Source organism: Loxodonta africana, chromosome 25 (genome assembly GCF_030014295.1).
Source record: "Loxodonta africana isolate mLoxAfr1 chromosome 25, mLoxAfr1.hap2, whole genome shotgun sequence".
In the NCBI taxonomy this organism is placed as follows: Eukaryota; Metazoa; Chordata; class Mammalia; order Proboscidea; family Elephantidae; genus Loxodonta; species Loxodonta africana.
Genome location: NC_087366.1, coordinates 45,092,330 through 45,106,347, shown reverse-complemented (window position 1 = coordinate 45,106,347; position 14,018 = coordinate 45,092,330). Strand labels below are relative to the sequence as shown.

Genomic DNA, 14,018 nt, shown 5'->3' with positions numbered 1-14,018 from the left:
ACCACTTATCTACACTACATGTAATATTCAGTGTTTTGTTCACTTGTCTAATTGGATTAAAATATTTAGCTCCCTTTAAAATCTTGATTGTGAATTTATATAGCAAAATGTAATGTCTGACTTCGGAAGCAATGAGTGGAGCGAATGTATCTGAAGCAATATAAAATTCAATTTATTTTTCTTCCGTGATTCTTGTTCTGAGATTATTCAGTCTTGGACAAAATGAACTGTTAAAGGAAGAGCAAGTTTGGCTTAAATGAAGCCCTCAGTGCTTTTCAATATTAATTATGCACAAAGCCCTCCTTTGAAAAAAAAAAGACCAACTTAAACTGCTGTTTGAGTTGTATGGGGAAGTTTCTCTGAGGGTCGTTAGAAACGCGGTTCCAGGGGTCTTATGTCATTCTGCAGAAACACTCCAGCAGCAGGGAGTTAATGACATTTTAGCTGCATATGTTCAAGTTTATTTAAAAAAATATGCAAGTCACTTTGGTTGACAGTGTCTTGTACACAGTTTTGAAAGAATCAGGGCAAACTTTAACAGAGTCAGTTTTTATTTGAAAAATATTTTCTGGGAATGTATCAGTGTTTATTTTTGAGACTGACAATTCCGGTGAAAATCAGGATAAAAACAAAAAAACAACAATTTGGTTGAAATAAAATTGTTTGTTTTCCTCTATTTAGAATTCTTTCCAAAAAATCTTGGTTCAGGAGGAGGCTTTTTAATTTATTTTATTCAGTGTATTTGCTGTTCTATTCAAGCACCATCTGTCTTGCAGGTAGCTAACTTTGGGGAAGCTCCTAAGTCAGCTGGGCAAAGAACCCAGGGCTCTGGCAGGGACCATACAGCAAACTAGGCAAACACCTCTATGTCCTGACGTGGTGGGCCGCAGCCACTCATTCTTGCTCTTCCCGAGCCTGTGCACCCTCACTTGAGCTGCCAGACTCCCACTGCCTCCTTCCTCCCTTTGCTCCAGGTCACCCACTGGCCTTTCCTCCCTAGATCACTGTCTGTGTCTCTGCTTCTTGTGCTTGTTTTCAGCTCTATTCTCTGAGTCTTTTGGTGTAATGAGATAACGTTGACAATCTTGACTATAATCACATATGGCTGCTGGATCCATGCACAACTTTAAATCAAATTAAAAAGGAAATTCACTGCCAAGAATGCTTAAAAGTCATAGGTCCAACTGATTAACCATTGATAAGTCAGTTGCAGACTCTGTTTCTGAACTGTAAAAGTGATTCATACGGAGGGGCTAATGGGGAATCGCTCCCCAGGCTGAGCACTGAGGACTGAGCCAAACGGCCTGCTCAGGGTGATGGTTGCTACACAGTGCAAACAAGTTGCAACCATATTTGTCACCAAATGCATACATAAACAAAAAAAAAAAAATCATCTCAATGCTTAAGAGAATCCTCTCAGTGTACAGATAATTTGTGTCTCCCCTCCCCAGATGCCATCCTCCCCAAGAAAAGACTCTTATTGCCTCACCAGCTGGCTCCACCCTTCCTGGCCAGATGTTTGAGCCTCCGGGCTCTGGGTCACAAACCCCTGACCCTCCTACCAGCTGTCAGACCTTGCCTAACCTCCCCTGGGAGGCAAGTTCCTCGCCACCCCTCACGCCACCAAACCAGACCCCTCCTCGCTCCCTAAGAAGAGGCAAGAGTGTTAAGAGTGTTATGTTCAACCTAGCCCTCAAGCACAAAAGCTGAGGGGAGAGTGCCCATCTGGAGACGGTCACCTGACTGAAGGGGAGGTACGGAAGTGTGTTTGGGGTAGAGCTGAGTAAATGCGTTATCGTCTCTATTTCTCCTCCAAGGACCAGTACAGCCATTTTATGACATTTTGAAAGCTGTTTTCTAGAAGTTTCTTTTTCCCCCAGAGTGAGGCAGATTAAAAAAAACCCTGTTTTTATTCAGCCCTAAATTAAGAGCAAGCCAAAGCATAAGCCTGGAGCTTAGTGGTTAGCGCCCGAGCCATGCCCACTCGTCAGCCCACAGAGCCGGCCCCACTCTCACCAGGCTGGTTAACTGCCAGCAACGTCAATGAAGGGGAAAATGGGAACACTCGTGGCCAAAAATGCCACCGTGGCATAGTTACGCTTATGAGTATCTCCCTCTGCCAGACATGTTGCAGAATTTAGGCAGAAGCAATTTAGAATAATAAAGCCTTCTAAATAGGCTAGACACTTCCTGTCAGAGGCGCAGACTAGCCCCGAGCCCTACCATTAGTCCTCGGGGTTAAGGCAGCAGGCTTAGCTCCCGGGAGAGGACTGGAGGGAAGTGACTCAGCTTCAGAGCAGCTGCCCAGGCCAGCCAGAAAGTATCCATTCTCTTTTGAGCATTGGGTGGCCAGAGATTTTCTAGAATTTGACATGCAAAATTGAGTTATTAAGCCTAATTCATCCAGGCTAAGAAATTAGGAGGCTTTAGCTAAACCAGCCCTAAACCAGAGAAGACGGCAGCTCCAAAAGCCGGATGCCCAAGAGCTGTACCCACAGGAGAATCCCCAGAAAAGCAGTCGGTGCTGCTTGTCAGCCTGGAACCCTCAGGAGGCAATGAACTCCCAGATACCTGCTCAGTGTCAGGCAGTAGCCACATTCACCTCAAGGGCTGATTTGAAGGTTAACTGACAATTCAAGTTTGTTCAGTGGGAAAATGCATCCCGGGGGAGGCCCGGGCACATGACAGCCCGAGTAGAGTCTAATGCAGCATTCGCGTGGAGAGAAGAGGCTTTGGGTTCAGACGCTCAGCAGAGAGCTGCAAACCTGGATCCCTGCCTCTTCTTTGGACACTAGTGTTTGCTACAGAAAGCCAACATTTTCTCTACCAAGTTTCTTTTGTCATCTTCATACGAAAATAACTCCAAATGTAATATTTGGATCTGAAGGTCCCTTTAGAGATGAGCCAGGTGGGCCAGCATCAGACAGCACAGGATGGTCAGACCGCTTCTGTCATTTCAGGCAAGGGAAGAAAGACTCGCTAGTTTTTCTGAGGATTTTTAAAATTTTTTTTCTTTTTTTAATGCATTTTTGTGCAAATTTTGCAATTCATTTGGCAATTACCAGATTTTTAAAGCCCTGGAAGAGGTTTCTCGGCATTGATGGTCCATGTGAAGGAGGATCTGAGTGTGATGTAAAGCAGGCGGATGGAGAGTGAGAAGGCAAACCCCACACTGCAGTGATCTAGCGCAGAATGGGGGGGAGACGCCCCACAATACTAGCTCTGAGGGAAGTCGTGGCTCCTGGAGGCCCAAAGGTGTGCTCATGCCATGAGTAACAGTCCCTACAGTCGTGACAGAGGCTAGCACCTGCCTGGAGCCCCAGTGACCCCAATGGCCCTAACCTTGGGCTGACCAGGACTAACGCTGGCTCACCTGGGGCCCTCCCACAGGACTGCCAGCGCGGCTTGGGTTCTGACCTAAGCCGGACCCTCACAGGTGGAAGAGAGGACAGAATGCCTGAAGGCATCTAAGAAGTGGGGGTGGGGGGGAAGGGACCAGGGAGGAGTGAGCATCTTCCTGTCACCGCTGGCTCCGCGGGGTCTCTGTCCTGTCCTGTGCTTCTCCCCCAGGACAAGTTAGAGGAGAGGAGAGAGGAAAAGAGACAATCCTGACATGCCTACTGCCTACAAGGTGCACGAAGGCCTGCCACACATGGTGCAGCTGCACTCATTTCACACTTCCAATATCACTTGGAGTTAGGTTGGTGTAATACCCACTGTGCAGATGTGGAAAACTCAGGCTTAGAAGAGGCATAAGTGACTTTCCCAGGGTCTCAGAACAATGACAGAGTCTGGAATCACTCTCTGCTTTTTCTGGTACCAAACACCTCAGAGGCTCTCAAATGTGAGTATCCTCCAGAATTTCCCCAGAAGCTTTTTAAAAAACGCTGACTCAGTATATGTGCGGTGGGTCCCTGGAAACTGAATTTATTTATTCCTTTCACAAGCATCTGGGACGACTGGGGGTGCATGGTCTTAAAGCAGCATGCACTGTGCTTTTCCCTGGGGGCAGTTTCAGAACCATGGGAGGGAACAGGGCAGGTGCAGATACCAACCCCCAACTCCAGCCCTGAGCTAGTGCCTGGCACCCAGGAGGCACCCAGTTCCTATCTGTGGCATAAATGAGTACTTCTTTGCAGAGGGATTTGGTGGGCTGGGTGGGAGAAGTCAGTATTTAGAAGTTCCCCAATATCCAGTCAGTACATGGTCATTTTGAAAGAAGAATGGGACATACAATTTCTCATCATTTTCATTTCCAAATGCATTTCTCCCATTAAACATCCCAAGTACTTTCTTCATGAAGTTTGCCAGGCACTCAGGAGCACCTGGGTGCAATCCTAACTAACAGCAGCCAGCCCATGGACCTCCTCATTATCCTAACAAATTGCTTGTCGGGGCAGAAAGCACAGTCTTCCCGACAAGAATAGAGCAACTTAGCATAAAAAGCTTTAATTCTGTACTCTAAACTCACCTGGACACTGTCTTTCCTCCATTATCCCTGCTGGTGGCCCCAGATCTAACCTGAACAGCAAAAGCCTGGGCTGTGGAATCAGCCTTAGGTTCCATTTGCAGGTTCCCTACTTGCTAGCTGTATACACTTGTTTGAGGCTTGGCTTAAAAAAAAAAAAAAAGGCTTACCTATCTGTAAAACAGACATGATAATATCAACCTTGCAGGCTTGTTCAAGGGGAAAGAGTTAATGTCCATCATAAATGTAACACGGGGCCTGGCACTCTGCAAGCACTCAAAATGTCAGCTCAATCATCAGCTAGCTTAGGACAAGATTCCTTCTGCATCCTGTTGGTGATGACTCCTTACTTGGGAACACCGCTTTCCTCAGCCAATTCAAATCCTATGCATCCTTCAAGGACGTTCAAGGCCCACCTCTTCCCCAAAGCTTCCCTGGACCTGCAGTCCTTCCCCTTCCCCTCCCCCTCCTGCTCTTCCGCTGCATAGCCTGCTTGATGCAGTTCAGAACTCAGCCCAGCTTGCTGGCTCATGGCCATGACCTCTCCTCCCTTCCTGACTTTGCTGTTGTTGTTAGTTGCCCTTGCTGCTGAGTTGGCTCCAACTCAAGGTGACCCCATGAGTCTATTGTTGTGGCCACTGTGTACTTTGAGCGCCTTCCAACTTAGGGGGCTCATCTTCCAGCACTATATCAAACAATATTCTGTTGTGATCCAGAGTGTTTTCATCAGCTGATTTTTGGAAGTAGATCGCTAGGCCTTTCTTCCTGGTCTAAGTCTGGAAGCTCTGCCAAAATCTGTCCAACGTGGGTGACACTGCCGGTATTTGAAATACCAGCAGCATAGCTCCCAGAATCACAGCAACATGCAAGCCACGCCAGTACAGCAAACCGACAGACAGGTGGTGGTCCCTGATGTCAGCTCCCTTTAAAGGACAGGACCCTGACTCACACTTGTCTGGTGTCCCCCACTGTGCCCAGTACAGTCTCAAGATCTCTCCCAGTTTATTAGCAGAGCAGTGTGATCATGGGAACATCAGCCTATTCTAAAAATGGAGCTCTGGAAAAAAGACTGCAAAAAGGACCCATCTCCAGACCCCAGTGTGTCCTCCAGTGGGTGACCCCACACTGAGGACCACCCCTGCCACCAGGCTCATACAGTACCTGGGATCTCAGGTGTGCCACCTCCTCCGATAGGCTCTGTCTCTCCAGGAGGAGCTCGGTCTGCTTGTTGAGGAGCTGCACAGTCTGCTGCGCGGTGGCCTGCCTGTGCTTGTCCAGCTGCCTTAGCCTGGAGAAAAATCCACCACAGAATGAAAGAAAGGTCCTGAGACATGGGGTTCACAGACATCAGAGGTTGGAGAGGACACTGGCCCTTTAAACACCTTTGACTGCTACCTGTATCAGCACTATGATTCCAAAATGTAATCAGCTGGAAGCCCTGATGGTGCAAAGTTTGAGCTAGCAGTGGGCCCTTGGTACATATTTGTTAAGTTGACTGGACTGGTCTCAAATGTGGAAGGGAACTGGGAACATTCTCAATGAGTGGTCAACTAGAAAATGCAGAGATGAGTTGGGTAAGTAGAGGAAAAGCTGAAACCTTAAGCTCACAAGCAGAGGTCAGAGATGAGGTCCTACATGCCTCCAGTGGCCAGGTGGAAACGCTCTCACTAGCTGAGCAGACAGCCCGCCCTGGCTGGGGAAGTGGGCGAAGGACAATGGAAACACTAAAGTAAGGGCTTTCCATTATTAATCACTCAGTCAATCATGAGCTGCGGCATCACTGACCAGATGTCTTTAAAGATCCTAAATTTGTCGTTCTGCTGATGGGCTCTCCTCTCCAGACTTGTTAATTCACTCAAACTATTATCGTCATTTGTCCACAAACGGCTTCCGATGGCCAGTAGCACACACACACACGTGGAATGTAGGCTTTGGATTATATTTAGAGTGGAACAACTACCCAGACCATTCCGGAAAAGCAGTTAGATGTCATATGCCCTTCCTCACAGCCATCCCTGATTAAAAGCACCAACAGGGAAATTAGCCTGTGTTTTCACAAGAAAGGGGGATAAAAAGCTCAGGGTGCCTTTCAAACTCCAGTCAGACGCCCAGCACAGTCAGGGACGTTGCAGACCCTGTCCACAGACACTGGCCTCAGGCTGCCCTCAGGTTCTCCTGCAGCTGCGTTTGCTGGGCTCTGAGCACAACTAGGCCTTTACGAGGCCACAGATTTGTCCTTAGGGTGGGGGCAAGTAGACTTATAGCATCTGGGGACAGGTACAACTGCATTCTGGGACACTTAGCAGTGTTCTAGTGCTTTACTCACACTCTCCTCAGACACTGCTGCCAAGTGTTACCCTCTACCCCGCCCGCCCCCACCTGCCCTTCTCAACCTGGATCATTTCTCCTGAGTCTTTGTTCCAGCTGCCACAGCAGGCAGCCTTTCCTGCTGCTCCAGCCCTCAGCCCTGGCCCCTCCTCTGAACACTGTGGCTCCCTGTTTTCAATCACTCTCAGCATTCTGCTACTCTCAGTTATTTGCAAAGGTGAGGGGGTGGTGGCACAGGAGAAACCTGCAGCTGTCCACAGAGCCTTGGCACCTTGGGCATGCTCAAGCCGCCTGACCGCCTCCCACGATTCCACGGGCCCACTTGCATCCTGCTTCCTGCTTGACTGCAGAAGAGCTGCGGGGACTAAGGGCACGGGTTGTTTCTCTTTTCCTATGTCTGTAGCTGTTCAGGGCCGAGTTCCCTCAGCCCCAAGTTGGCTGCAGTCCTGCCCAGCTTTCCAGTTCCCTGGCTCAGATGGAGCTAAACAGAACAGCTAAGGTCTTCTGTCCAGTTATGAGTGGTCCCTGTTTCTGTATTGTATAAATGATAACACTCTCCCCACCCCACCCCACCCCACCCCGCCCCATTGTCCTACCTCTGTCTCGGAAAAGGAAGAAGTAAGTCTCTTTCTGGTGATGTCACAGGCACCGCCACTTTGGGAAGCACAATCTGTCCCCCACGTGGTCATGCCTGTGACATGAGACCATCTTTTCCTGAGACCTCGGTCTCCAGACCCCCCACTGTGGCAGACCAAACAGTACCTTCTCCTATCCCAGCTCCTGCGTCACCACCGTGCTGAGTGGGGAGACCCTGGGAGAGAAGCCCTGGCCAGCAGCCTGGTGGGTGCAGGCACCAGCACCCAAGAGCCTGCGTGGGCAGGCTGGCCCACTGACACATGCACATAGCCTCTGTTTATCTGAGCACCCACTCAGATAAATGCATCTGAAGACGCAGAGATGATAACTGCCTTCTTCTGGAGAAGCAGACTGAGCTACCATTTGAATATTTAAATCAGACAGGTGACAACAATTCCATTAGCAGTTGATCTCTCTAGACCCTCAGGTGGCTTTTCCCGTCAACCAAAAGGAGGTGGGGCGGGGAAGACCCACAGGTGTAACAGCTACTGAGGACACAGCCCATTGGCTTCCCACTTGCTCGAAAGGAGTGCAACAGAAACACGTAATAGACAAATGCCACCATTAAGGCTCAATGAATGGCAAGAAGGGCGCCAATGTGGCCATTCTCCATGTGGTGCCTCGCCTGGCTTTGCTCAATGGGGTAATGGGGCTGTGGGCTGGTGGGTCCAGCATGTGGTTGTGGGCTCCAGAAAAGGGACACTGCCTGATCCAGAGTCATCCTGCTGAGGTCTTGCTCCTGTGGAGTCCTCAGAGCCCAGATGGGGTTTGGTGGGCGGGCTGTGCTGTGCAAACTGTAGGCCCAGGTCCCACCCAGATGGCTGAATAAAATCCCCAGTGTGAGCCAGCATTATAGCAGGAAGCCTGCTACCAGGGTTCCCAGCATAAGCACCAAGCACCGCAGAGGTGAGTAGAAGCCCTTGAGAAAACCTGCCTTCCTGCCTGCCCTCCCTCCAGGAAGCCAAAGCCCTCACCCTCATCCAGGCTGAAGAGCTAAGCATGGACTTACAGTTGACTCATTTCTATTCCAACATGAACACCCCAAGCAGTGTCTCTTACGCATGTTTTCCTCCCTTTAAAAATCATGCACCTTAATAAAATCTATTAAGAAAACATTCTGCATCTCACTTTAGTGAGTGGCGTCTGGGGTCTTAAACACTAGCAACCGGCCATCTAAGATGCATCAATTGGTCTCAACCCACCTGGACCAAAGGAGAATGAAGAACACCAAAGACTCAAGATAATTATGAGCCCAAGAGACAGACAGGGCCACATAAATCAGAGACTATGCCAGCCTGACACCAGAAGAACTAGATGGTGCCCGGTTACAGCTGATGACTGCTGTGACAGGGAACACAACAGAGAATCCTTGATGGAGCAGGAAAGCAGTGGGATGCAGACCTCAAATTCTCATAAAAAGACTAGACTTAATGGTCTGACTGAGGCTAGAAGGACCCCAGAGGTCATGGTCCCCAGACCTTCTGTTAGCCCAATAGAACCATTCCCAAAGCGAACTCTTAGAATGGGGATTGGACTGGACTATAAGAGAGTGATACTGGTAAAGAGTGAGTTTCTTGGCTCAAGTAGACACATGAGACTATGTGGCAGCTCCTGTTTGGAGGGGAGATGGGAGGGCAGGGGAGGACAGAAGCTGGCTGAAAGGACATGGGGAATACAGGGTGCAGTGTGCTGTCTCATTAGGGGGAGGGCAACTATGAGTATACAGCAAGGTGTATATAAATTTTTGTATGAGAGACTGACTTGATTTGTAAACTTTCACTTAAAGCACAATAAAAATTTAAATTTTTTTTTTTTTTTTTTAAATCATACACCTTCCTTTTCTGGGGTTAGTCTCTTCTGTCATTCCACATGCAGCAATGAAATCAATCACAGCCTGGAAAAGGTAAAAACAACAACAAAGCCAGACTCACGTTTGTAAAACAACAAAATAAAATGGATTTTAGATAAAAGCAATGTTATTACAAAAATATATTTCAGTGGCAGCTCTTTCAAGGGCCATTATGAAGATTAGAAAAATAAATACATTTTTTAAATTAAAAAGCTATTTTTTGAAAAGCTGTCCCCCAAACACTGCACAACCCAGCCTACGCTCTGTCAATGAATATTTGGTTACAGTTAATTAGAAGAGATTTCTCAGGGTAACCCAAAGCACATAATCTTTTATTCCATTGTAGTTATGGCTCTCATTTTTGTTGTCTTTTTAAGTTCATGTCTTCAGCCAACCACAGCTGCAACTACCACCCCTACTTATATTTAGTGAGCCCCTGGGCTTATCACTTTACATTGATTATCTAATTCAAATTCCTATACAATCCTGTCAGGTAGGTGCCAGTATTATCACCCCATTTTACAGATGAGAAAACTGAGGCTAAAAGAGCCAAAATTAACTTGTGCGAAGTCACATAGCAAGTAAGTGGTAAAGCATGGATTCAAATCCAGTGACTTGTGTTCTTAACCACTGTTAAACCAAACCCAGTGCCACTGAGTCGATTCCAAACTCATAGCAACCCTATAAGACAGAGTAGACCTGCCCCATAGAGTTTCAAGGAGCGCCTGGTGGATTCAAAGTGCCGACCTTTTGGTAGCAGCTGTAGCTCTTAACTACTACGCTCTTAATTACTACGCTACCAGAGTTTCCTAACCACTGTTAGTGGTTAACTAATTCATGAAATTAATTTAGCAAATTCACTAGCCTTTGTTAAACATCTCTCAATCCTGGGAATACATCAAGAATGACAAATAGCCCCTGCCCTCAGGGCGTTCCCTGTGAATTAATGAGAGGCCAATTTTGAAACAAATAGGTGCTGAATTCAACAGGATACTCTGAAGGCAGAAAGGCAAGTGGTCACCAAGGCAGGCAGGACGTTCTGGAAGGTTCTACTTAGGAGGCAGCTCATCATGATCATAACAATAATGGCATCTGCTGAGCGTTTACCACGTGGCAGGCACTGTGACAAGTGCTTATCATTTCTAAACTTTCTTAGTGGTCACAACAATCCCATCAGACAGAAACTACTATGGCTATTTTAAGGATGAGTAAACTGAGGCACAGACAGGCTGAATGCCTAGTCACTCTTCTAGTACACTGGAATGTGAAGAGACAAGTGAGTTGGTCTGGCAGGGGCCGGGGCAGGGCATTGCCATGAGGAAGGCAGCACTGCAAATGAATAGGAGCATCTGGGAGCTCCGAGCTGGGCCCTGGGGAGACCAGAGCCTGAGGGCTGCTCAGACGAAGGTAATGCTGAACTGAGCAAAGCTTTGTAAGCCAGACTGACAGACGTGGACTTTATCCTGCAGACAGTGATGGTGCCGTTTACCAAGACAGGACAGGAGGAGGCGCTGGTCTGTAGCAAAGAGGAGCAGTTTTGGTTAGGATGAATCTGAGGGACTTGTGGGGCATGCAGGTAGAGACACCCACAAACCAGTTATGTGGACTGGGGCCAAGGATGAGTCGGGACTGGGGCTTTATCTGCTGAAGAATGAGGCCAGGAAAGTGAGGTCAGGTTCACCCAGGAAAGGCTAGCAGAGATTTATAGCTGGAGAACCTTGTTATAAACACACATATCCACATCTCCCACAACCTGCTGGCTAAGAACTTGTGCTGGAGAGAGGAAAGGGCCAGGGACAGAGCTCTGGGGAACGACAACACTGAAAAGAGGACAAGAAGCCAGGAAGATACCGGGAAGGAGGAAGGAAGGTAGGAGGAAATCCAGGAGAGAAGAACTTTGAGGTCAAGGAAGTCCAGGATCTCAAGGAGTGACCAATTTGTGTGAAATGCCCCCTAGTGGTGGGGCGAGTGAAGAGGCGCCTGGCAGTCTGCCAGAGCCCTGCACAGAAGGTAGGAGCAGAGGCGTGGTTATAGCGGTGGGAGAAGGGGAGACTGAGGGGTTTGGCTGAAGAGAGGGTAGCTAGGCGAGTGCAGTGGATGGGAGAGACTTGAGCTGAGGGAAAGAGACCCTAGAGGAGAGGAGAAATTCTCAAGGCGGATGATGAATGGATGGAAGGAAGCCTCTTCTTTGAAGCAAGAGGGAAAGCAGGCACCAAGGCAGGAGCTGAGGGAGCTCACATTCAGTAGCCTCCATTTTCTCTCCCAGGTAGAAGGCATGATTGCTTGCTGAGAAAAAGAGGGAAGGCACTAGGGTAGCTGTGGGAGAGCTGCCCTGGGGGATGAGAGCACTGGCTAGGGCCAGGAGTACACCTGCCAAGCTGAGGCGGAACACAGGTTCTGTGGCCACAGCCACTCTCGACTGAACCTTTCCATAGACCCCACCCCTTCTCTGACCCAGGCAAGGCCTGGTGCTGCCCAGCTCTCTGCCCTCCCCTCCCCTGCTGGAAGCCCCCTGCCTTCTGCTCCTCCCACCTGAGACCTTCCAACTGCCCTTCCCTCTGCCTGGAATGTTACTCCTCTCTATCTTTATAGGTCTGGAAACTTCAAGGTTCAGATCATAATTATCATTTCGACAGGTTGCAATTTTTGTTCTGTTTGGGACTCTTGTTTTTAGCCATTTGTCTACAGGCATAAAGTGATCGATTAAGAGAGCCCACTGCCATTAGCCGGGCCGTTTAACTTATGTTAAGTCTGTGGAGGCAGTAGCCTCTCCCCTAACCCCCCCTTCCCACCGCGGGAAAGACACCCAGCAGCCTACACACCACACAGGCTCCCACACAGCAAGGAGGAGAGACAGCAGCAACACCCATTTCAGAGCTCAATCCCTAATCTGGACCCTTCTTTCCCAAGACCTGTGTCTCACCAGAGACCCCCAGAACACACTGGATATCTGTGCAGTGGTGTCGTGATGCTCGGGAGCTATGGCCAGGCCTGGCCCCGACGCAGTGGGAGGTCTCCATTCTCCCATGAAGCACCTGGTGCTCCCCCTGCCCTCACGGGGCATGGCAGGCCAGCCAGCCCATGAGAAATGACCTTTCCAGGCCATTCGGCAACCCAGGACAGTGTTGCCATCCTAACCAGGGGCTCAGGGCCCATTTCCTTAAGGACCTGCAGGTACACAGTCACCACCCCTAGGCCAGAACTGGGGAGTCTTGGGAAGAAGCAGCTGCAACCATGCTGGCAGAGCGGTCAGCACCAGGTCTCAGAAGCAAAGGCATCCCGGGAACTACAGGAGTGGAAGGGGCAGCAGTTACCATGGGAACACAACATTCAGAGGACTCTTACCGGGCCTGGGCAGCTCTCTATTGGTCCAGTGGTGATCTTCTCAGCCACACGCCAAAAGCATGATCAGAACTAGCATTTTTTTTTAAAATATGCAAAACTTCAAGATAAAATGGAGCAAGTGGTGAAATACAAAACAACTTTATAGATCTCAGTGGGCTGGGAAAAATATCTTATGCAAAACAGAACCAGTGCAAGCTGCCAGCTCTGGTCCTCTCCTTCAGACAAACTCATTTGCTATGAATACTGTGAAAGCAAGTGAGTACATATATTTGAATTTTTTTATTATGTTGTATGTGATACATACAAAATATATGCACTGTGTAAATAAGTTATGAGATATAATAATCAAATGAACACTTGTGAACCTAGCACCAGCGCCGCGGGACACGGCCCTCTGCTGCTTCTCCAGCCCAGCCCCGTTCTCTCTCTCCAAGAGCGCAGCATGAAAACATGCAGCCGGGAGCCTCACGCATGCATGTTTTCTTAATCAGAGGTTTTCCTTTCACTCAGTCATTTCACCTGGGAGCTGGAGATGGGAGTTTTTTTTTTTTTTTTTTTTTATAGTTATAAAGTGTCTTTTGTTCTAAAAAGTTTTCAGACCAGAGTCCCTTCCTGTGGTCACTCTGGCTACAGCAAAGCTTTTCCTTTCCCTTCTTAGAAAAGTCTTTTTAAAATGCTCAGACCCACAGTTTCCATGAAAGAAGGGGCCTCCTTATGTAAATGAAGAAAACTTTCAACCAAAAAACCCATTGCCAACAAGTAGACTCCAACTCACAGCGACCTTATAGGACAGAGTAGAACTGCCCCACAGAGTTTCCAAGGCTGTAAATCTTTTTGGAAGCAAACTGCCACATCTTTCTCCTGAGTCTCCCGAGGAGTGGCTGGTGGGTTCAAACTGCTGGCCTCTTGAAGCCCAGCACTTAACCACTCTGCCACCAGGGCTCCTTTTCAACCAATACGTGGGTTTAAAAGGTGCAACTATTTTCACTGTGAACTATGAACTCATTTCTCTACTACTCCCAGTAGTACCCTCTAATGTATACTGAGCATTTACTAGGTGCCAGGGAGTACTACAGTGAGTATTTTACATTCACTAATTTAACACCACAAGGTAGGTACTGTTATCATTTGCATTTTGCACCGAGAAAAGTGAGGCAACGAGGAGTAAGTCGCTTACCGAAATTCACACAGATAGCAATGGTATGTATAGCCAGGGTTACTGAAGCCACCAATGACACGCCAAGGACCAACTTCGCTACTCATCACTCTCCTCCTTTGACTTCCGGGACACAACTCTCTCCTGGGCCCCTACCTCTTTAGCGCCTCCTTCTCAAGCATTTCTGTTTCTCCATTAGAACTCAAATGCTGGTGTGCCCCAGGGCTGGGTCTTCA

The 14,018-nt window shown here is 48.4% G+C and overlaps 1 protein-coding gene across 4 annotated transcripts in view; it reads right to left on the bottom strand.

Annotated features, from left to right (window-relative positions):
• SDCCAG8 (SHH signaling and ciliogenesis regulator SDCCAG8) overlaps positions 1–14,018 on the bottom strand; it is a 242,379-nt gene that overhangs the window by 6,554 nt on the left and 221,807 nt on the right. For 3 of the 4 annotated variants that reach the window (XM_064276762.1, XM_010591051.3, XM_023549325.2), the window contains one exon: positions 5,630–5,756. The exons of the other annotated variant lie outside the window; for it this stretch is intronic. In XM_064276762.1, the coding sequence (XP_064132832.1) occupies positions 5,630–5,756 (127 nt within the window). The remainder of the gene's footprint in view (positions 1–5,629; positions 5,757–14,018) is intronic. 4 annotated transcript variants of the gene reach the window in all.